We start from the raw sequence: 25,026 nt of genomic DNA, 5'->3' as shown, positions 1-25,026 counted from the left end.
GACCCAGTTAAGTGTTTGTTTGTTTGTTTGTTTTTATCCTGTCCCCACTTTTGGTGTGTGTCTGAAACGGGACGTTCCAGCGTCTGTATCGAGTTTACGTGTCCAAATGAGCGAGAGCCTCCGGGTCTTTTTCTTCTTCTCAGAACGTTAGACAGTCAACGGTATGAGACTATTTGCTTGAAAATAAAGCTGAAACCCTGAAGTGATTTCAACGAAACGTTAAGTACATCCTGTCATCACCCAAAGCAACATGATAATAATAATAATAATAATAATAATAATAATAATAATAATAATGAAGGGGCTTTTTAGAAAGTACTAGTCTTCCATTTAGAAAGTCAGTGTTACGGCCCAGACAGTAGCTACTTTCAAGCAAGAAATTTATTTATATAGCACTTTCAGATCAGCCCCCAGCTGAACACAAAGTGCTGTACACTTGACATGCCAGAAATGATACATTGAACATGTTAAAAAATAAGAAATAAATTAAAATAAATTAAAATAATATAAAATAAATAAAAAATATTTAAAAAATAAAAAATAAGCTGATTATTAAAATGACATTTAAAATAATAAAATTAGCACAAATAGCAAAAACAATAATAAAATAGTATAAAAATGATGATGAGAATGACATTTAAAACAATAAAATCAGCATATTAGATTAAAACAATAAAATCAGGGTCAGACTGTGTCATAAGCCAAGGAGTAAAAATGGGTTTTAAGATATGTTTTAAAAGTGGACAGTGAAGGGGCCTCTCTAATGTGCTGGGAAAGATTGTTCCACAGATTAGGAGCAGCAATAGAGAAGGCCCTGTCCCCTCTGAGCTTTCTCTTGGACCTGGGTACCTCCAGGAGCAGCTTAACAGCTGACCTGAGAGACCTGGGGGGTGGGTAAAGATGCAGAAGCTCAGAGAGGTAAGTTGGGGCAAGACCGTTTAAACATTTAAAAACAAACATGAGAATTTTAAAATGAACTCTAAGATATACAGGCAGCCAATGGAGTGAAGCCAGGATGGGAGTTATGTGCTCTCTTTTACGAGTTCTGGTTAAAAGTCGTGCAGCAGCATTTTGGACCAGCTGCAGACGAGAGAGAAGATGCTGACTAACTCCAAAATACAGTGCATTACAGTAATCTAAACGAGATGAAATAAAAGCATGGATTACCATTTCAAGATGCGGCCTGGATAAAATAGGTCTTATCTTTGCCAAGCGCCTTAAATGATTAAAAACTGGACTTGACAGTAGCACTAATTTGACTGTCTAATTTAAAATCACTGTCCATATTAAAACCCACGTTTGTAACAACAGATTTAAAATACTCTGCCAGGGTTCCCAAATCAATAGCAGAGGGTTCACAAGGTCCACTAGGACCAAACAGAATAACCTCAGTTTTTCTTGAATTACATTTTAGAAAGTTTAGGGACATCCAAGATTTAATGTCTTCTAGACATGCTAGAAGTGGCTTAATAGAGAAGGCCTCTTTCTGCTTCAGAGGCAGATAAATCTGACAGTCGTCAGCGTAGCAGTGGAAGGATATTCCATGCCTTCTGAGGATGGTTCCCAGGGGCTGTAAATATAATGAAAAAAGCAGAGGCCCTAAAATTGAGCCCTGTGGGACCCCAGACTAAAAAGTGGCAGAGGAAGACTCATACCCTAAAAAGTTAACACTAAAAGTTCTGTTGCAAAGATAAGACATAAACCAGCTGCTTTATTCACAAGGGATTGTCACAGCGGGTAGCTCCCCATGTTTGATTTGGCACAGCTTTTGCGCCCGATGCCCCCTCTGACCCAAAGCCATAAGGATTTGTGGTCCCTCCTGGGATTCTTTCGTTTGAAAGGTGAATGTGCAAACCACTACAGTTATACTTAAAAATAAATAAATAAATAAAACAATAATACGCATTATTTCTAAAATACGACAGCTTAAGACATGGTGATAAACTTCTAGAAGTAGTTGAGTACTTTTCTTTTGAAAATGTGAGAGTTTAAAAAACCTGTCCAGGTCATACATAGACGTACAGATATTATTATTATTATTATTATTATTATTATTATTATTATTATTATTATTATTATTATTATTATTATTACATAATAATAATAAAACAAGAAATAAAATGTGACAATAAAGACAATATTACAGAGAAAACCCCAACAAACTAATGATGTAATAATAATCCATTATGAGGACTTGGAGACAGTGGGAACGAAGAACCAACTTTAAACAGAAAGTGATTGTAAATTGATTTATATAGCATGAGACCTCGAAATCTTTTTGAAGGTCATTCTGCTGACCTAAATATCACTAAAGCTAATGGCTTTATTTAGGTCTGAGATTTAAAGTGAGCGTTCAAACTGTATAACGCAAATTAAACATAAGCAACAATCAAATTGAACTTGTTTGTAAAGCATGTGTAAAGGTGTGTCCCTTACACCAATGACCTAATTAAAACAAAGGTAAAATAATAAACTTGAGAAAACAATAAACAAAAGCAACAGAAATATAAATGTAAATTTAAGATTTAAAGCACGTTGAGTTACTTATTATTGCCTCTAAAACACTGCTATAGATAACGTTTAATGTTAGCATCACCTACTGCACACTGGAAGCCATTGTGTTGGTGATATGATGTCATATGTGATTATCAGGGCAAAGTGTCATACTCTGTCTATCTATCCATGGAAGAACAGTTTCAAAAGTTATTCTGAAGGAGTGTATGAATCATTTGACAGTTTTTGGCATTTTAGGATGATGCGTTTTTCATACTTATCAGAGAAACTGCCTAAAAAAGGTCGACTGTTGTTTATAATAAATACAAAAAAATTATCCCATCAAAATGTCATCAAAACAAAAGCACAACAAATCATTACCATTAGCTAAACCATGTTTGGTCAGCTTTTTCCGGTGCTTCGGCCAGGCTGGAGCTGAACAGGGCGATTCTTGTTATAGTTAAATTGCAAAATGGGACCAAACCCTACTGACTCATCATCCACCAATCGTTTACAGTATGCAAATTATCATCACCCTGGCAACAAGTAGAAATAGGAAGTTGTGATGATGTCACTCTGTGTTTTGAGCTTCTCTTCCCCCATGTGAACGTGAGTCACAGAGTTTTGTTTTTCAGCGAAGATAAGGGATGTTTTACAGCAGATGTACATGCCCGTGAACAGTGCACGGGCAGACTAAAAAGTGTATGACGGCAGCCAGGAAGTCTCTGGCTGGTGCCCTGAAGCAGACAATGCCAGTGAGATTACAGCTACCTCCATAACTCAGGGGCTCTACCAGCCATTACCATCTGGCACCTTCACCCCGGCTTGGCTTTTAACAGCCAGTCTGGGAGCTTTAGAAAGCTGCCTACTCAGAGCCTGATGTCACCCAGTCTGAAAAAATATGGCGTTTCAGGTTAAAGGTAAAAGAAACTTTCTGACCTCCATCTCTATGTAGCTTAATCCTCACTTTGGCTACATTACACATCTGGCTCAGCTGGCAAAGTCTATGCATGTCATGCATGGTTGATTTCTGACTATTCCTATTAGGTGCACTTAAAAAATAGCTAACTGGTAACAGATACTTTAAAAAGTATGCAACTTGCAGAGATCTGATTATGTAATGTAGTGAGTTAAATTTACATGCAACCCATCCCTCAGATGCAGACCCACATAGTAACAGAGCCCCAGTGTGTGTGCGTGTTTGTGTCTGTGTTTGTTCTGTGTGTATTTGCAAACTGTGTTGGCCATTAGTCCGTGCACTTGTTGGACTATTCATTTCCAGCAAAAAAGAAAAAAGAAAAGGAAAGGAGAAAAAAAGGGTGTCTGATAATTCCAAATCCCAAACTGTAACCTAAGATTGTGCGCCACCCACAGGCCTCAAAACAGGTGATGTCATGCACCACAAACTCTCGACGTGTATCTCCCTTTCTCCCTTCACCTTTTTACAACACATGCTACCACTTCTCATTTACGTAATGGTGCTGGGAACTGCGTCACTCTCACAGTTCTGATACACCACGTGTGCGTAATGAGTGTGTTTATCCCGAGTGTGTTTTTGTATGCTTGTGTGTAAGAGAGAACATCTGTGTTGGGCTGATGAAGTCACTGAATTCATGTACTGTACATGTGTGTGTATGCGTGTGCACTGGTGACGCCACCGTGTTTTGGCATGTTTGCTTTCAAAGGCTGTTGCAGTGTATTTTATATTTTGTGTTTTAGTTACTGTGTCTCGTTTTGGTTGAGTAGACAGAGAGCAGTCAGAAAAAAAAACGTATCTCCGGGTCTTAAGGTTGTTTGCTGAAGTCACTGGCCAGGTTTATGACAGTCCATTTTAACGCTCGATTAACAGGTCCAACACAGGCCAGCCGGCTCTGGTTAGCCAGCCCCAGTGATTTAAGGACATTCTCCTCTCTCTGGGAACTGCACACAAAGCTACGCGGTACTCTTCTCATCACTGAGCCCATTATAGGGTAACATTAATCACTTAACTTTATGGATGTCATAGATTCTGTTGTCAAAGGCTTATCCATGTCATTATACATACACACATCCTGGTCTTTTGAAGCCCCTTCAGACAAAAGCATTGACATGGTTTAGAAACATGTAAGCTGCTGGCTCTAGCTCACGACACGGCAATAAGTGAATCAGTTCCATTAAAGCTAAATCACAAGGCAAGGGAAGTATTTTTATGGCACATTTCATACACATTTTAAAGGGATTACGTAAAGCATAAAATATATTAAAAAAGAAATACAGCAGCCATTTACGCTAAGCACACTGCTAAAGTAAATACTTGGAGACAGGTATTTACCGTTATGAATATATAAAGAAGAAGTCAGCATCTATTCTCTTCATGACTTATTCAGGCTCCTTCAGATTCCAGATTGTATTCACCAGAAGCAAATATGAAATCTGTTATGTTTTATTGAATCCTGCAAGGTAATAGGTAATAATGTATCAAGACAAAAGCTGAAAAGAAAACTGATCAGTGCCTGTGTTTTTTCAGGTGTAACAGACATAGTCTTTATCAGTTAAAAAGACAGTGTATACATGTACAGTACTGTATATAACCCACTATAAGTACTTAGTTTGACCAGAACCCATTAAACTAAATACGTGTAAACAAAGATGTTTGTAAGGGATAATGTGGGCCCATTATACTGAGAGTTAGTTTGAAATTTTGATATCTAACTTACAAAATAAGCACACACAAGTTGATATTTAAAAGTTTGGCACTGATCATGTGAAGGACATGCTGTATTTATTACCGGTAATGCAATTTGACCAACTTCTTAGAAGCAGAAATAGAAACTAAAGTTTGTTTTTATGATCTTAATTCACTGCGTTAGTAGACTTGTGCATTCTCTTTTATGCTAAAAAATCTGTTAAAACCATAACTGTGATTTCAGATGTTGATCTTTTTTTTCTTTGTGTTTCAGCAGGGAGGCACAGGTTAGCACCTAAGAATTGGGACAGAGACAACAAAAGGCTGGAAGGAACAATTTGCAAATAATTAGGTTAATTGGCAACAGGTCAGTAACATAATTGGGTATAAAAAGAACATTTCAGAAGACTTTAAGTGTCACGTCATCTGCAGTGCAAAATACCATCATAAGATTCAGAGAATTTGGAGAAATCTCTGTGTGTGAGAAAGAAGGCTGAAAATACTGGACACCCATGATTTTCAGGGCCTTAGACAAGTCACTGCAATGGTTTCAGGAACACTTCCTGAAATTACTGTCTGTAGACAAAATTTAAGCCCTATCAGGCAAAGAAAAAGCAATTTGTGAATATGATCCAGAAAAACCATCATCTTCTCTTGACCATAGATCATTTAAAATGGACTGAGGCAAAGCGGGAAACTGCTCTGTGGTCAGACGAATCAAAACTTTTAATTCTGTTTTGAAAACATGGACATTTCTCTAGTCTTCTGGTCTAAAGAGGAGAGAGACCACCTGTATTGTTATCAGCGTTCAGTTCAAAAGCCTGCATCTCTGAACATATGGGGGTGTATTAGTGCCCATGGATTGGCAGCTAGCACATCTGGAAAGGCACAATTAGTGCTGAGCAGTATATATAGGTTTTAGTGGGACATATGCTTCCATCCAGATTATGTATTTTTCAGAGAAGGCCTTGCATATTTTAGCAAGACAATGTTGAACCACATACTGCATCTAATATAACCGCATGGCTTCATGGTAGAACTGAAAACATCTGGCACATCATGACACAATATATACAACAACAAAAAAACAGGATTGTTGAGCAGATAAAATCCTCTAACAGACAGGAATAGGACACCTGGTCTCCCTATTCCTAGACGTTAAAAAATGAAAAAACATGGCCCCCTCCAAATATTTTTGAGATGTTTTGCTGCCATCAGATTTAAAATGAGCTAATGTTTTTCTTAATATGGTACATTTTCTTACTTTGACAATTTGATATTTTTCTGTGTTATACGGTGTTTTGAGATTGTCAAATCATTGCATTCTGTTTTTATTTACATTTTTAAAGAGCATCATAGCTTTTTTGGATTTGGGCTTGTATTTCTTTATACGTTTGGGGCAAACAGTAAATTTCCAATGATTCCTTATTTTAAGGACATTAAAAAAAAAAAAAAATATATATATATATATATATATATATATATATATTTTTTTTTAAACTAAAAAAGAGAAATCTGTTTCCTTTTGTTCTACTTGTGTGGTTTGTATATTGTGTTTATAACGTATGTATATGTGCCAAGATTAGACTGATTTTTGATACCACTCCGCAGTCAGTGCGGCTGTCATACCAACAGGTAGGCAGGTCGTGACGTATGCCACCAGCCACCCCTCCTCCTCCTCCTCCCACCGCCCCGCCTGCCTCCCAGCTGCGTCCGCCGCTGTCCTGTCTGGCCGCCCGGTGTCTGCTCCGCTGCTCCGCGCTCTGCCCCGTTCCTATCCCCGGACCCGAAACCTCTGCCTCCTCGTTCACCACCCCGGCTCCTGGACCCCCTCCCCCCCCTCTCTGCCCGGTGAATGCACCAGCGCCGTGAACATGACGGGCATCGCCGCCGCTTCGTTCTTCTCCAATTCCTGCAGGTTCGGGGGCTGCGGACTCCAGTTCGAGTCTCTCGCCGAGCTCATCGTCCACATCGAGGACAATCACATCGGTGAGTGGAGCCAGCGGGGGAGAGGGAACTAGACAGCTAGCTGGTATTAGCTAGCCCCCCCCTCCCCTCCCCTCTAGCTAGCTAGCTAAACGCAGATAGGCTCAGCTCTGCATTCCGCTATTCCTGCTTCTTGCTCTCTGTCGAGGCTCGCCGGAGAGGGAGTTATTTATCAACTTTTATATCTGGAAAATAAACTATGCTTTCTGAGATGTTGGGGCCGACTCGTCTGATTAGGAGTCAGCTACAGCAGTTACCTTTGCAGCGGTAACTCGACTAGGAGGGCCGCGTAGGTCTCATAGGTGAAACTAGCATCCCGACCAGACAGCGGTTTCACAGCTAGCGTTGCTGAGCACTGTTTACATTTCCAGGCCTGACGCAGTGCAGCCGTGGCTTTTCTTCATACCGCTTGTGCATTTGAGCTGCCGAAAACTCTTGACTGTCACATTTCTGAAAGCGTCACTCCCCCGTGGCTTTTCTGTTATTTTGGTGTCTAATTCCCACCGGCACTCCATCAGCTGAAGTTGTAGCAGACATGCAAGGATATAATCAGATTTTCTTCCACAAGTACAAGCGCCGACTTGTTGCACCGCTTATTAGATTTTGGTCTGACAGTAAACACTCTGATGACTGCCCCCTGGCACGTATAAATACAATCGTAATCAGTTTGCCCACCATTTAACATAAGAGGCACAGAAAAAGTTGCAGGGTAAACACTCTGGATTATAAAGAGGCATGTATTTATTTAATTAAGTGGTAATTGGTGCAATTAGTAACTTCTATTATAGCAGCATTGTATGTGGATTCTCAAAAATGGGGGAAAATAGAGCTGGTGTAGGTGCATTTTTGAGCTGTTAAATAAAAATACCTGTCTTTGCGTGCACAATAATTAAAATCTAAGTAAATTATGTGAATTCTTGATAAGGGAGTGCTTTCCTCCTATTGCCTCAAGGTAGCAGAGAAAAGCATGCAGATTTAAAGAACAGAATAAACTGTCACTTCCAACTAAACACACAATAACAGTGTGTTAGATTAAACTATGATCCACCATAACAAATAAGACTAGAGATGCATTTACGCATCTCTGAATCACTCAGTAATCTGATGTGGGCTAATCATTATTTGTGGGGAGTATCCATCCTCATGAGGCTATGTGAAGGGGGGGAGCGAGGGGTTTACATAGATGCTTCATTGAGCCAGTCTCCATGGCAACTGGCGGTCCCTAAAGGGGTTAGGGGCAGTGTATTTGGCTGAGTTATTGCACACCTGCTGTCTCACTGACAAAGAGTGCTGTCGAGCAACCAGCTGTGTTGAGGACACCCAACGTGATGTCGCGTCACGTGGAGAACAGGACTGATAAACACAAGTGATGTAGTTGGTGTGGTGTTTGCTGGTGGGGAGACGGAGGAGCAGGGTGGGCTGCTCTTCATCTTACCCATATGCTCCATGGATCTCTTCCAAATAAACCCAAGGGTGGAAGAAATCAAAACGTGATTTTTCACCTTGTCCCCACAGAAATGCAGGGATTAATATTGCTTCCTCAGTTCAACAACCCAAACACCACAGACACTGAGTGATGTATGCCCCATCTGGCTCTTAGCCTGACCTTTGACCCTAACTGTCAGATGACCAGAATAGCGGTTTACCAGTCAAATATTCTGGATTAATGAATTGCCCCTCTCCTGGCTTTATAGCACGGTTGGTTATCAGGGGCGGCACAGACATAAAGAGTCTAATCAATACTGCTTTCAGATCAGTTACCATAGGGTCTAGAGTGACACATGGAGAGGATTGAGAGGGGGCGGGGAGGCAAGTGACATTTGGTTTTGACTTCCTTTTCGGTTGTGAATTAGTGCAGTGGCGTGTGATCAATAATCAATCAAAGGATCAGCTAATTTGAAGCTTGAGATATAAGATGCTAGTAGTTGTAAAAAGTGAGTCAGCGGGACTTAAGTCAGGTGTGGAGAAATCAGTGTACGTCTCTGCTGGAAACAGTTAGTTTTTGCTGCAGGCTGTGCTGCCCTCTTGTGGTAGGGCATCTAATGTGCTACACGACCAGAAAACTCCCAAATTTCTGCCTTGTGTTTGGAATCCGTTATCTTCTATATCGTTTTTTTTATTTGGACTTCTGCCTTGTCTGACACATAATAGCTGGCAGCAAGCAGACCAGATGAGTGTGTCGTGATCCCATCTGTGAGAAACCTAGGAAACGTGTGGATCTACAACACTGATCTCATCCTAAAGGGCAGGAGCCTACCAATGGCATGCCCACACTGTTTAGATTACAGCCGAATGCAATAAGGAAGTGGGGTTAGGTGCACTGTGTTTAGTGTGGTAGTTTTGTTGTGCTGGGAGTGTAGGTAAGGTCTGAGGAATGCAATGATGTCAGGCTTCTCTGCCTGCGTGCACGACGGCAGCAATGTTCTCACCTGCACAAGCACGTACCTGCCCCTTACCTCAGCAAAAAGGACAGGGAGGGGGGAGGCAGGTAGAGATTAAAAGCAGGGAAAGAGATTTAAAAGAGAAGGTTATGAAAGTCAAAACACGGGTGTGAGCTGAGTACAGGGAAATCCCAAAAGATATCACCTTTGCTTGGACAGACTTTACTTGAATCCTTGTTTTTCTTCTGCATTCGGAGTTAAAGGTTGAGCTGAAACTACGGCCTTGTAACATGATGTAAACTCTGCTGAAGAATGCTGATCGTTAGTTTGCAGTGATTTTTTTTAAACTTGTTGCTTTTCGATTACAGGGATAATTTTGTGGGTACGATTGGCAAACCACTAGAATTTATTTTTTGCATTTCTTTCTTTGTGATGTTGTTTACAGGGAGACAGCATGTTTGAGGATGTGTAGATTATTCTGTTTTACTATGTAAGTTAAAGCTGAATATGTTAGATATTAGGGCTGGGCCATATTATACCGTTCACGGTAATACCGGTACAATGCTAGGCAACGATAAGAAAATGAAATATCGTGCATGCGCAGTGCCGAAAAAGCACGGCGGTAACGGAGAATGAGAATGGAGAAAGCAGATTGTTGAGTGAAACGGGTGAACCAGAATTAGTTTGTAAAAATGGTGCAACTTAACTGGTTTGGTGTTTGTCTGTCAGATACACAACAAAGCACATTTTTTTTGTAGAATATGCAAGCAGGCCATCGTTATTGCCGTATTTGTCAGACTAAGGTGCTCGTAAATCTGGGAGTAGTCTGGGAGTAGTCTGGGTCCTAAACTCCGTCCTTTAAGGTCCCGAAGTCAAACGAACATCACTGAGAGTTAAAAACTGTCTAAATTCTTCCATCTTTAATAAAATGATCAGCGTTGCTGCTTTACCAGGTGTAACTATGATGTTTAACATCCAGGCATCCATGAAAACGGAATTCATTACATTTAACGGAGTTAGAAGTTAGCGGAAGTTAGCTCGCTAGTTTCGCTAGTTACCTAAGCATGATATAGCATGTTCTGACTGAGAGATTTCTGAAAAAAAAAAAAAAATCAAACGTACAGCTCTGCTATCACTTCCAACATAAATGAAGACAGGAAGCTACACAGCAGTGACGTTTGTAGGGTTACTGAAGTTGGGCTAGCTGGTGTTTAATGCTGTGCTACGTGATCGCTAGCGACACAGCTATGTTAGCATAACATAAAGAAAAAGTTAACGTGAAGGTTCCTGATGGTTAGAGACAAATGCAATCGCATGGCAGGATGCTGTAAACGGACCAAACTTCAGTCAGGAGAACAACTGAGATAATCCATCCACAATACAAGGTTAGTCATTAATATACTGCAACAACATAGGAATAGAGCAGCTGTGGTAGAATACAGCATTAATGAATCAATGGTACAGAAGTGGAGGAAGCAAGAAGAATAAGTTGAATAAAGTTTGATTTATCTGACTGCTTTGTTTCGCTTAATGTGCCTTATAATCCCGTGCACCTTATGGTCCGAAAAATACATATTTGAAAGCACCTCTTTTTAACTTCAGTGGATATTATACATAGTTATGCTCAGGATATGTCAGCCCATTTCTACTGGAAATGCCTTTTGGTTAAACTTTCAGCAAGGAATTTACTTTTACACTGTTAAATGTTTATATAGCTTTAATGCACATAAAAAAACAGCTGCTTGTTTAAGTAAAATAAATGGATGGGGGTTTTTTGCGCTAGTAAAGTCCTGGAGTTATATTTTGTCTCGCAGAAATTATATCGTCAGTTATAACGTTATCGCAAATTTTCAAATATATATCGTGATATATATTTTTGGCCATATTGCCCTGCTCTATTAGATATAACAACATTTTTACCAGTAAGTCACGTGCTGAAAAGGTAACCAATAAGTCGATTATTTTTACAATTATTTTTCATTTTTATTTTACATTGTAATTATTTTTTGGACAATGTTTTTGTATTAGACTGATCATTTCAGCTCTATGTATATGTGATTTATATATGCATTAAAAGAAGGATTTCAGCTGTTTGTTCTTGCTTTAGTTGTCAGGTTGTTTCCCATCTCGCTCCTGTCAGAGGGTTGAGAAGGGAAGGGGTGCATGTTTGTGCATGTGAGAGGCTGTGCTCACTATACTTCCTGTATGACCTGTCAGGGTGTAGCGAAGCAGTTATTGGACTGGCATCCCAAACTGGAAACTGCAGACCCTCTCTTTTGCTTCACACACACACAGTCACACACACTGTCTTTCGGAAGTCGCACGATCTGAGCGCCCCACCAAGCACTGGGAAGCATAATTACAGAGGAGTTTGCCTTTCCCTCCACCCATATGCCCCCTCTCTTTGCTCCCACTCCTCCTCCTCGCCTCTCTTCTCCCTCCATCCGGTTGCCTGCTGCTTTAGAAACACGTTAAAATGCTCTCCGAGGCTTAATTAGCAGGCTGCATAACAAGCCATGCATTCTTGGTCTGGTTTCAGCACATGCACACATGTAAAGAGACACATACACAGACCTCTCTACACAATGGGCTTGTGCATGTGGACACATGCAGACAGAGTACATTCAGCAGGTGGCAGCAGTGTGCCGCTTGTGAGAGATGGATGTGTGGGTTGTGAAATGAGTGGCTGCAGATTGGGCACAGATATTAATAACTAAAGTGTTTCCACACTGGTGATACTTTGAAACAAAACAGATAAGGAAAACATGTACTGAATTACAAATATGCACATGCATGTACATTAGCCTGCTAAAATACTGTACTGTAAATTTGAAATTGGCAGCTTTGAGGTTCAGTTAGCAAATATATATACGTGTGTGTGTGTATGTATGTATGTAGCTTACTGGGTGTACATATGCAGGTCTTCTTCTGGCCACAGCAGCAGGATCAACAGCATGCTCACTTTCTGTCTAGCTCGGCGAGTGGAAGTTGTAAAACCGGCTAACATTTACTGCAGTTCTCGCTATCCGCACCTGGCTAACCCCATTTCCACCAACACCCCTCCCCCTTCTCTACACACACTTACCTCATCCACAATCCTCAGCACCTTGAACATCCCAAGATATTAATTCTGGCATTCTTTCCTCACATTTTTGCCATTCTCACATTAAATTGCCTTCAGCTGATGTTTCTTTCACAGTTAATCCTTTGAGTCAGTCTTATCCTGCTATGTAGTTGGAAAAAATGTGGAATTAACAGAATTTCTGCATTGATTACTCATAAAATGTGGCCTAATCTGCATCTTTAGAAAAAAGTTACAGTTATGGACCTCAATAATCTGACTAAACTAAAACCACACAGTTGTGGTTTTCCTGTCTTAATTGAACACATTGAGTGATCACTCACAGTATCGGCTAATAAAAGTAAGTCAGCTTTTGAATTTAGTCACTCGTAGAAGGAGCAACAGTAGCTGCCGACACAGTGAAGAGGGCCCATATAAAACTCTTGATTGGACACTCTTCAGGTTAGCCACAGCATCTCAATTGGATTAAGGTCACTGTCTTGGTCATTAAAACACTTAATTCTTACTTTGTATCCTTTGGGTTATTATGTTGTTGCCACCCTCCTAAGCCTCAGTTCACGGACTGCTACCCTGACACTCTACTGTGTAATGTTTTGATACAGTGTTCAATGTATTGTTCCTTTAATGATTGGCATCAAGGCTGTGAGGTGGCAAAGCAGCCGCAAACCACGATGCTTCCTCCTGCTTGCAGTTTGTTCGCCTACAAGATATTGCTGACTTTTCTTCTGCTTCATGTGCCGGTTTTTTGAAGGGGGCGTGGAGAGGTGGAAGTCCTGGTATTAAGTAATTTTTTCTAGTGAAGATGAACGAACATTTTAGCAAGACTTCTGCAGGTGTTTTGTTGTAACCCTTCGGTCTTGTTTTCACCTATTTCAGATGTGTGCTGTGGTTTGATATTTGCAAGACATGCTGTCAGCTTTGTGCATCTCTGTACTGCTTTTTCTTGCAGTCACAGAATGGTTCAGACCTGATTGTAACATCTACTCTTACCAGTAAAGGTTCATAAAGAGATACAATTAAAATGAAGCAGAATTGAGTTCAGGTCATTGCTGCAGCCCCCTATAGTAATCCTAGTTTCTTATATAGGCCCTTAGGAACATTATTTGTCCACCTCTGGTTCAGACTAGCCAGTCATTCTTGAGATGAGCAGCCTACATGTGTGCAGACCAGCTGGCTGGGGTCTTCACTAAGATCTTCAACACTTCACTGTCCCAGTCTTGCATCCCGCCGTGCCTAAAGTCAGCCACAATTGTCCCACTGCCAAAGCGTACTAACATTAGCAGCCTCAACGACTACCGACCAGTTGCTCTAACACCTGTTATAATGAAGTGCTTCGAGAAACTGGTCCGACGTCACATCATGTCCTGCCTGCCACCCACACTCGACCCGCTCCAGTTTGCATACAGAGCTAACAGATCAACTGAAGATGCCATTGCTACAACGCTCCACACCACCATCTCTCACCTGGAAGTGCAGGGCCGTTACGCCAGGCTGCTCTTTGTTGACTTTAGCTCTGCTTTCAATACGATACTCCCGGACAGACTAATAGATAAACTGCTGGAAATTGGACTTCCTTCCACCACCTGCTGCTGGATCAGAGACTTCCTCTCAGACCGTGTACAGAGAGTTAGAGTGGGGCCTCATCTTTCCTCAGCCCTCAGCCTCAACACCGGCTCTCCACAAGGCTGTGTACTGAGTCCCCTACTGTACACTCTGTACACACATGACTGTGTTAGTTCCCACCCAGACAACACAGTCATCAAGTTTGCAGATGATACCACTGTGGTGGGGCTCATCTCAGGGGGAGATGAGACTGCATACAGAGCTGAAGTTCAGAGGCTGTCAGATTGGTGTGCAGACAACAACCTGGACCTCAATACCACCAAAACAAAAGAACTGGTAGTTGATTTCAGAAGGAGGAAGTCCGAGCTGCAGCCTGTCAGCATCAACGGGGAGTGCGTGGAAAGGGTCTCCAGTTTCAAGTTTCTGGGTGTGCACATAGACACAGACCTCCAATGGAGCTCTAACACCTCTGCGGTCTTAAAGAAGGCCCCACAGCGTCTCCACTTTCTGAGAATCCTCAGAAAAATGGACCTGAAGAAGGAGCTGCTGACCGTCTTCTACCGCTGCTCCATTGAAAGTGTGCTGACATATTGCATCGGTGTGTGGTTCTCCAGCTGCAGCACAGCACACAGAAAGGCACTCCAGAGGGTCATCAACATGGCCCAAAAAATCATTGGACATCCTCTTCCCTCCCTGAAGGACCTGTACAGCACTCGCTGTCTCAAGAGGGCACGCAGCATCCTACGGGACTGCACACACCCAGGACACCGGGTGTTTAAGCTGCTGCCGTCTGGCAGGAGGTTCAGGCTGCTGAGGTCCCGAACAAATAGACTCAAGGACAGCTTTTACAACAGGGCAATAGCCCTGATCAATGTAAATAGCTGACCTGACTGGATACCTCCCTGGACTTTTTAGGGGGAGGTAACAATGTTTAAAACGATAACAATAATATTTATATTTATAACAAGGTACAATAATAATTAATGTGCAATAATAACAGTGTGCAATACACATACACTTATTCTTCTTTTTTATACTAAGTTAATATACTGTGTTGTGTTGTTTGTTACGTTGTGATGTGTCATATCGTGTCGTGTTGTGTTATATGTAGTGCCGACGTAGGACAGTTTTTCCAATTTCATTGTACTACTGTACTATGTATGACTGTGCAATGACAATAAAGAGTTATCTTATCTTATCTTATCTTACATGAGGCTTTTCATGCATGTCTTTAAAGGAAGTGCTACAGCTGCATCCCAGACTTCCAATCCCATGTCATTAATTGGAACACCTGACTTCCAGTAGCTTTTGGAGAATTTGGTAGTGTTTTTCTAGCCTGGACTGTGAGTAATTACTCAGTGTGTTCAATAAAAGCACGGAAAGTGCAAGTTTTTGTTTGTTGTTAGCAGAATCTGACCAGTGTAAGATTTTTGGGAGTGATATCTATAAAAGAAATCTGTTATTACAATATATTAGCTGAACATATTTGCCTAACATTTGTTATGTGTAGTTATTTATTTACTACACAACCTCAACACACAGAACATGGTTGAAGAGCCTTTCTTCAGTCCCATCTTTATTTTTCACATTTATTGGCCATTATAAACGCTGATACCAATAGACGGACACACAGATAACACTGGCTAATCATATGGGCTTGGCTCTTGTTTTGATTTCAGTCAGATTTTTGTTTGTTTTCAATTAGGACAGAGGGAAAAATCAGTAGCATTGAAGTCCTGGTAATATGAGGATATTCACAAACTTTTTCTTGCAACTGTATACGTTTGACTCTGATGGACTATTTTAAAAAGATCACACTAATTAGGTTTCTTTCTATCACCTCCCCAGATGTGTTTTGTTCTGTGTTTTAAGTTTGTGAAGTAATGTGAAGATGCCACTGTGGACTCTGTGGGAATCTTTTAGATTAAAACCCCCCCAAAACAAAACAGGTTATAAATATTCTAATCCAAACTCATTTGTCATTCCTGTCATCTTTTTTGCTTAATCTCAGTGCATATATAGATTTTGTTTTAGCAGATTTTCCCTGTTGTTGTCTAGTCTACTCAGTGGTTTCCAAAAGGTTATTAAAAGATGCAGATAGCTCTCACTAAAACATGTCTCGTGACTCAGGGATGTAGGTTTAGCTGTGTGTATGTGTGTGTGTTTGTGCACAATTATGCATGCACAGAAAGCTCTGGTCTCTACATCTGAGCAGCAGGTAGGATTATTAAGTCTCAGCTATAAAAGACTGTCAGAAACCACCTCTGCGGACCACCTGGGTATATAATCTTGCTACCCTTTTCCCCCTTTGCCTAGTCTTTTTATTTTGAAAGTCACATATATAGGACTATGTTTTGCATGGCAGACCAGTTGAAGTGGGCAAGTTTCTTTTTTCTGGGTTGTTTTCTTGTTTGCTGGTCTCCTTAGTGTTCCTCCTCCCGCACGGTGGGAAGTCTGCATTCTTTGTTTAATTATGAGGTGTGAAAGCCTGAAAACTGAAGGGCTGAGAAGGCCAACACACCACAGTTGGAAGCATCCAGGGGTGTGTTGTTAATTTTTGCACAGAGATGATCTAGTCCTTGGATCTAAATTGAAATACATCTGCTAGCTATTACATATGTTGCTGCAATTATGCCTGCTAGTGCACACACTCACGCAGACATAGATGGCTTGGCTTAAATGTACTGTTTTTTTAAGCTCCTTCTGAACATTCCCAGATTGAACACTTGATGGCACTGGTAGTTCACATATGTAACCCACCCGCAGTGTTTTCATGCACACTTGCTTCTGTTTTCCCGGGGTGTGAGATGGGACTTTGAAGTACACACTGCTTGCCTCAGGCAGTGGAAGTTGCCGACTGTAGCGTTACTGACTTAGCAAGTCATCTGGAAAAAGCCTGTATGTACTCCTCAGCTCATACAGTGTGTACATTCATCACAGCCGCCTTTACTCTAAAGTAATTTTTTTCTTTTTGTAACCACATCCTCCCCCCGGCAACGATTAAGTGGTCTTGGGTCACTTCAGCGAAGGCATTGGTTGTAAATTAGATAGGGCTTGGTTCTGCTGTAATAACGTGCCGTTTATGAAAGTATCTGAAATGTATCTGCAGGGTGCCACACATTGAGACTAATACAGTGAACGCAGTGTGAGACATATCTAGTAATCTATCAGCCTGTCTGGCAGAAAGAATACATGTGTGAGTCAGCTACATACTTAGAGTATTCACAGAACATTTTCCCTCCACAGGGAGTGGTGATTAATCTGAACGTCTCCTTCTCTCGCAGACACAGATCCGAGGGTCTTGGAGAAGCAGGAGCAACAGCAGCCCACCTATCTGGCCCTAAGCTACATCAACAGGTAAGGCACACACAATCGTACACATTCACACACGCTCAAAAGCATCCGTCTACAGAGGGCACCATTGTTCCACCAGTGAAAGTTAACATGCGTGTGAGTGTGTGTATATGTGGCTTGCGGAGAACATCTCCAATGACTGACTTTTCCCATACCCACAGCAGTGACTCATCCACAGACCAGCACAGAAAACCACACAAGACAATCACTTTTGACTCCCTGTGCAGCCAGAGGATTACGGCATGTGTGTGTTTGTGTGTGGTGAACCGATGTGTCACGTCCCACTAAATGCCTCGTTAAATCCCTACAAGATGTAACACTGAGAGAGATAATGGTCGAATGAAAGAGAGAGGTTTGTTTTCTGTGATAATTGTTCAAGTGGCGAGGCTATAAATGTCATTTGTATTTACTGTACATGTTTTGACAGAATATTTAAGGGAGGAGTTCACTCAGCAGCAAGGCCCTGTCTTCTCACACAAATGGACATTTTTCTCATAGCAACAGTGGAGCACAGCTTAACGCCACATGTTAGAAAACCAAATTAGGATATGAATCACAATTTATGAAAAGGATAATAAATAATAAATTAACAGGGTTTTATTAAAGCAGCGATACTTCTGCAGTCAACAGAGGGTACGAGGACAGATTAGCCAAACTTATAAGTAAATAAAAAAATAACATTTAAATAAACAGTTAGCAGCTAAAAAACACCGTGCAAAGACAGCTAAAAGAATACATATATTATTAAAACTGTAACAAAAAACCTAAACTGTGAAACAATATTTGAAATTGCTAATAACTAGTTAAACTTATTAGCTAAGACTTTTGAAACTGTATACCATTTGAATAAGGATTTTAATTTGATTGCTAATAGTATGGATATAGTAGTATAATAGTATAAACATTTAAACAGTTAGCATTACTAAATAAATTGCGACAAAATAAGCTGAAGTTGGGAGTTAAGAGCTAAAAGTGAGGCTTTAAATTGAATCTTGTAGCTAAAAGCATGGATTTCCCACTGCAATGACTAGCTAATGGCAAGATAAACCGTTCAAGAAATCTAAACTAGCTAAAAGTCAGTCATTAGCTAAACATAATACAGAGGTGAAATGTTGAAAAAAGCTGGACAGTATTGGCTGAAAATGTGTCTATCAGCTGAAAATCTTACCCAAAAGTATAGATTCACACGTGCAACTAAATGGAGTGGGAAAACTGTTGAAAGTGGTCAGTGTACTTAATTAATAGCTGATAAACAGAGTTGTAGCTAAAAGTTGTAGATGAAGGATTAAAATAGGCTACATCATTAGATCAATAGTGGATCCGTGGCTGTACATCAGTTTAAAAAGTAAGAGAACTACTGTTTTAATTTATAATTTCATGTAATCACAAGCAAAATCTAAGTAGTTAGGCCTCAGTTGCAGAGGCCAGTGGCAGCCACTAGTTGGTAGGGTTTGTGTCATCCATGCAAACCACAGGCAACAGTTGCAATCTGCTAGTGACCAAAGCAATCAGTATGTTCTTGGTGCCGTACTGTAGCATGTTTGCTGTCTCTAAACCTCTGTCGCTGTAGCCTTAGCAGGGAAAAGGCAAAACTACAACAATTACCGAAGTTATAATAAACTTTCAGTTAATTACCTTTCAAATTAAGAGGTCAAAGTTATAGAAAAAACCCAAAAAAACCAACCCAAGTGGATGAAAATGTGTTAGCATTTATTTGAACAACATTGCTTATATTTATAAGGTTTTCAAGTTGATGAGAACACAGCTGTCACATAAGTTTAGTATTACATGCAGGTAGGAGACCTCTCCACTGATTAATAATGAGAAATCGGATAATGCGAACTAATACAATAACTGTGTGACGTCAGGTTCATGACGGATGCAGCACGCCGGGAGCAGGAGACCATAAAGAAGAAGGCCACACCCAAGTTGTCCCTGTCCATCACGGGCGGAGTGTCCAGGAACAGCACGGCCACACCTCCCCGCCACACCAGCGGTAACCTGACGCCTCCCGTCACGCCCCCCATCACCCCTTCCTCCTCATTCCGCAGCAGCACACCTACAGGTATAACCGGTGTGTGTGTGTGTGTGTGTGTGTGTGTGTGTGTGTGTGTGTGTGTGTGTGTGTGTGTGTGTGTGTGTGTGTGTGTGTGTGTGTGTTCAAACGTATGATTGAAAGGGAAAAAGATGGATTGCTTATATGTGTGATGGGAAAGGATATGTTGAAACTGACTTAGGCAATTTAACCCTACTGACACAAAGAGAAAAAAACATGGGAAGCATATTCATCAAAGTCAGACAGCGCGCTGAAGAGCGAGTGAAGATATTTGTAATGCAAATGGAATGCAGCTTATTTCATAGCTGTCCAATGGCTCTGCATCTCAAAGTGAAAACTACAAAATACCTGCTAGGAGTGCACAAGCCTGCTCATCTTATATTCAGCAGTGTCTCTGTAAACATTAACCATTATTTTTTTGGATATTTCTGGCCAATTCTCTGCTAATACTTGCTCTTTTGTAAATCATCAGGAAAATCTGCTGTCACAGTGGAAAGCTTGTAACCAACCACTATGTGCGTGTGTGTGTGTGTGTGTGTGTGTGTGTGTGTGTGTGTGTGTGTGTGTGTGTGTGTGCACTGTTTGTGTCTTGGGAATGGTGGCTCCTGCAGTGAGCAGACCAGTCAACACTTTGTTAATTACATAGCAGCTGTCACGCTGTGTGTTCGCATGGGGCCGTGTGTTGCACAGCCTAGAAGCAGATGTCCAATTCCAGCCCAAATGGTTCCAAACGTAGTGTTAGGTCTGGGCTTACACATCAGCATGGCTACACACACACACACACACATATATATATGTGCGCGCGCGCACACGCCCCCTTTCAACATGTGCCAGGGTGCCATCCATTTCCTCAAGCTGAGGTGCAGCATTTCCTGTGAGATGGTGGGGGGTCAGTGGGCCTTTATGTCTATGTGTGTGTGTGTGTGTTTGTGTGTGCATGCATGTGAGTGGAAAATGTTCTGCACTTAGTAAAGCACTTTTTCCAGGCTGAGCAATGGGGATCACTCCCACTTAATGATCTCTTTCTCAGTGCCAATCCCCACATTTTGACTCACAGGCACACACGGAAGCACATCACACCATTTCTGGCTTGTGCGTTCCGTGATATGTGGGCTGCTTATGAATCCGAGCAGGGGACAGCACGCAGAGAAATGTGTTAATAAAAAGTCACTTATCGTTTTCTGCTTCTCAAATTCCCAGGGCGTTGCATTCCCGTGGGTATGTCGCTATCCCTGTTTCAGCTGGGTTGACAAGTGTTTTTTTGTTCTGCGTGGCTCCATTATGCCTTTAGGCAGCGAGTATGATGAGGAGGAGGTAGACTACGAGGAGTCGGATAGCGATGAGTCGTGGACCACAGAAAGCGCCATCAGCTCTGAGTCCATCCTCAGCTCCATGTCAATGAACGGGGCCGATGAAAAGCCGTTCGCCTGCCCCGTCCCCGGGTGTAAGAAGAGATACAAGGTAAGGCTGAACCTGAGGGCGGAGCAGGCAGTTCCACGAAGGCATGAGGTTTTACTTCTGAATAAATCCACACTAGAACTTTTGTCTGAGTATCACATGTGTTTGAAAAAGCACATTATAAAATCTGAGGGTGATTAATATTTTCTGCTTCACTTAATTTTTTTTTAATTCATTTTTTTAATAACAGCTGGCAACAAAAAACTCATTCAGCTTGCTCACTATCCAAGCTGCTTAACTAATGGACAGTGTGGGAACATTTCTCCCTAATACCCTGAAGACAAAAACAGCAGCGTGGGAAAAGCAACCTTTGTTGTTGAGGGGCATTCACAGAGGATGAGACTAGCAGTGATATAACAACCAGACGCCGCAGGACTTCGGCGAAATTCAGGGACTGATGGTGACGACACTGAAGTATCCATTAGTGATGCAGTGGGCGGGTACATAGTTGAAGTTATCCAACTTTAAAGCGGAGAAAGGAAATTGTTGATTGACAGAAAAATGGTAAAATTAGCATGCAAACATGCTAATATGAAGCAGTCTTAAGGTTTACCTTCCTAGTTTAGTAGTTCAGGATGATAACTTTAACTCCCTACCACTAAACACAAAATAGCAGTTTTGCTGATATCATGTAAATCACTTATATTTCTGGGCGTTTTTAGTCTTTATTGTCTTAGGACAATGTATAGAAGACCACAAAGCTGGGAGAGAGAGAGAACAGGGAAAGACATGCAGTAAGTGGCCTCAGGGTGGATTGGCGAGACATCCATCCCTGCATCTGTCTGTGCACTATTAATAAGCAGTACTGTTCAGATTTTAGTGAAACTTGCACCCAGTAATGGGTCTGCACCCAAATTGTGCTTAAGGTCAAATTCATATTTGCAATTCTCAGTAGATTTTAACTCTGGTGGCTTTATGATATAAGGAGACTCAAAGTATTAAACAGCTGGTGCACATGGGATTTTTCTTTTGTGTACCACATGATAACTGACAACTGATCTGCTACCTATTGTTTTAAAATAAAAAAGGCTAATCGATTGAAATCTACCATGTTTTATCATTGTGAATGAGATAAAGTCAACTCACTGGCGCTACTCTATCATGATGTGTGTAGTAAAAAACGAGAGAGGAAAAACAAATGTTGGATGAAGCCTACGTTTAGTGAAATGTTTCACATTTGTATTTTCGTTGTATTTTCATTGGAATTCTGTCCATAAAATCTGGGATAATGCTCTGGTGTTTTATAGATGCTGTGTGCAATCAAAAGTGGTAATTATAACCCCATTTTTCTTCTTCATCTCTGCATGCGACCACTTTCTTAAGAATGTGAATGGTATCAAATACCACGCCAAGAACGGCCACCGCACACAGATTCGTGTGAGGAAACCCTTCAAGTGTCGCTGTGGCAAAAGCTACAAGACCTCGCAGGGCTTGAGGCACCACACCATCAACTTCCACCCGCCCGTCTCCACCGAGATCCTCCGCAAGATTCAAGGCTAAGAGCCCGCGCTCACACCAATCAACTTCCCCTAAAAAAAAAAAAAAAAAAGAGTCCTGACTTTCCTTTCCCATCCTATGTACACTAAAGGATCAAGTGCATGCTTTAAGTTTTTTTTTTTTGTTTTTTTTAAATCATCTTCTTTTTGTGTGTTACGTTAGTATTTTTTTCTATCTATGTTATATCACTTGTATTTTTTTGGGAAACAAAAAAGAACTATCTTTGTAGTATTTTTATTGATGTACATTTGCACATTCGTATATGCTATCACATTATTTTATTTTCTATCGTTCGACTTACATAAGGTGCTAACTGTAAAAAAAACAACAGAAAGAAAAGACAAAAAACAAAATGATACGAAAGTAAAGAGGAGAAAAGATGGAGACGTGAAACAGGAAGTGCAACCAAGCCCTGCCTTCCTCCTGCTCAGCTCTGAGTGGGATGAAGTTGGCCTCCAGTGCTGATGTAAGCTCAGCAGTTGTTACACTCCCTTTTGAGCTGCAGAGTCCAGCTGAGCTTAGATCTGTGCCTTCACGGTCATTTGTGGGGGTGAAAGCGCTGGAGTTAAGTTATACTTTTAATAGATATATCGATATATAAACAATAGACAGATATGTATGTGTACATAAAAATATATAAAAGTATTCATGAGCATATACATAGTTACTTTATTTTCAAGCTTTATTTTATATATTTTTGTCAGTGTTTTAGATTTCGTGTTCATTTTTATGTATCAGTAAGTGTTCCTTTCATTCCTCATTTGCTGATTGAGCAATTCTGTCACCTCAGAGGTCAAAGGTCAATCAGCTGGCTGACTTTAGGTTCTGAGTTTTTGTTTCTTTGTTTTCCTTACATGTTCTACAGATTAAGAGCTAATGCTCCTTTCAGTTTGACACCGATCTGTGTGTCGTTTGACCATTTTATCACGTGGAGAACGTATTAGAACACGGCCCGATCCGTATCCGCATTAAGCCATCGTTATCTCCAGCGTTTCTTCATTCACAGTGCCAGAGCTGCGTTCCACACGCTTAGCCACAAAAGTGGGTTAAGCGGCACACTGTATTCCAGTTGCCAAGATCTTTGTAGTTGTTTTATTTTTTCCATGATCGTTGCCAACAGCTCTCCACTGCCAAACATTGACCATACCATGTGCCTGATGAGGGGATGAGGAGAGAGGGAGGGGGAAGGGGGGAGGAAAGGAAGGTGGATGGGAAGAGTGTTGTAATATTTCCACCCCGGAGGTCGCCCCAGACTTGTGGCAATTATTTTCTTGTACGTCGCACCTCCAAAAAGAAGAAAAAGAAAAAAGTCACGGGAATGAATGGATGTACACGAGAAGAATGTTTTTCACGCATGTTTCTGTGTCGTGTGGAGACGTGTGAAAGAAGAAGGTGGATTTTGTATTTGAAAGAGATTACCATCTACGTGTCGTTTTTGTGCGTGTGTGTTTTAGACAAAAGCATTCCAGTCCATTGTGTGTTCGCGAGAGTGTGAGTGGTGTGTGTTTTCAGCAGTATCCAAGTCATCAGCCTAGAGAGTATTACTGTAATCTGTGTCTCATTGCTCGGATGTGTCATGTTTCTGTGCCTGGCTGCTGGTTCAACTCCTATGGAGCAGGGTGGTTGGCTGGCTTGTTGCTCCTGACTGGGATTTCATCATTCCGAGTGAGAGCGCAGTGCTTCAACTCGCCAAGACACATTTGTTCATTATATCATCATTTCCCTCATTGTACAAAAAAAGTTTAGATTCTGCTCAAGGCTTGCAGCATGAGCCCCCCGTTCATTTGATAGGTACAGTGATCTCCGACATGCACACACCGTCCTGTCCTCCAGTTTGGCTATAGGGATTTTTACTTACACAATGTTGTTAAAAGGCAGACTGCAGGATCGCCACATACCCTCAGCGAGTGTGCTACTACATAAGCACAAATCCATGCCTATTTTAAACCACCTGGAACCTGGATCTGTAAAATCCTGGCACCAGGTTACGAGGACATCTGTGGAGCTGCTAGCCTGAGATGATGATAGAAGACACTTCAGTCCGGCCTTTGAGCGTAGGAGAGAAGGTTCTCTGCGGGGACAGACTGAAAGTTGAGCTGTCAAGCACTCGTAAAAACAAAACCCATCCTCAGCTTCAGACTCGGGAGGGCCACTCGCACATATGGGAGAGGAGAAACGGAGGGTGTGTGCTGGAGGGGAGATGAGGGAGGAACTTCAATATACCGTGTACAGTGAATGTATTGTAACGTGCATCTGTTGTCAAGTGCTTTTAAATTATATTTTCGTATGTAACGTGGAGACTGATGTTTCCTTTTTTTGTACGGGGGTACAACAGGTTCTGAGAAGAGTGACTTGTAAATGATGTCAACCTGTCTTTCTATATAAAAGAGAAGCTGCTTAAATGTAAACAGGAAACGACTGAGAAAAAAAAAAGCAAAATAAAGTAAAAAAGCTCCACATCTCAGACTCGTGTTCATTACTTATTCAGCTC

General features: G+C 41.2%; 1 protein-coding gene across 1 annotated transcript; it reads left to right on the top strand.

The window, feature by feature from the left end:
• Positions 1–5,330: 5,330 nt before the first annotated feature.
• On the top strand, positions 5,331–24,994 carry LOC101466322 (juxtaposed with another zinc finger protein 1). The gene is made up of 6 exons (XM_012918266.4): positions 5,331–5,525; positions 6,770–7,147; positions 17,455–17,527; positions 19,393–19,589; positions 20,872–21,041; positions 22,362–24,994. Exons 2-6 carry the CDS (start codon positions 7,033–7,035, stop codon positions 22,536–22,538), a joined length of 732 nt encoding a protein of 243 aa, XP_012773720.1. The 5' UTR covers positions 5,331–5,525; positions 6,770–7,032; the 3' UTR covers positions 22,539–24,994.
• Positions 24,995–25,026: the final 32 nt, after the last annotated feature.

The sequence above is a fragment of the Maylandia zebra genome, linkage group LG22 (assembly GCF_041146795.1).
Source record: "Maylandia zebra isolate NMK-2024a linkage group LG22, Mzebra_GT3a, whole genome shotgun sequence".
Taxonomy (NCBI): Eukaryota; Metazoa; Chordata; class Actinopteri; order Cichliformes; family Cichlidae; genus Maylandia; species Maylandia zebra.
The sequence above is the reverse complement of the archived record's forward strand: the minus strand, read 5'-3'. Positions and strand labels throughout refer to the sequence as shown.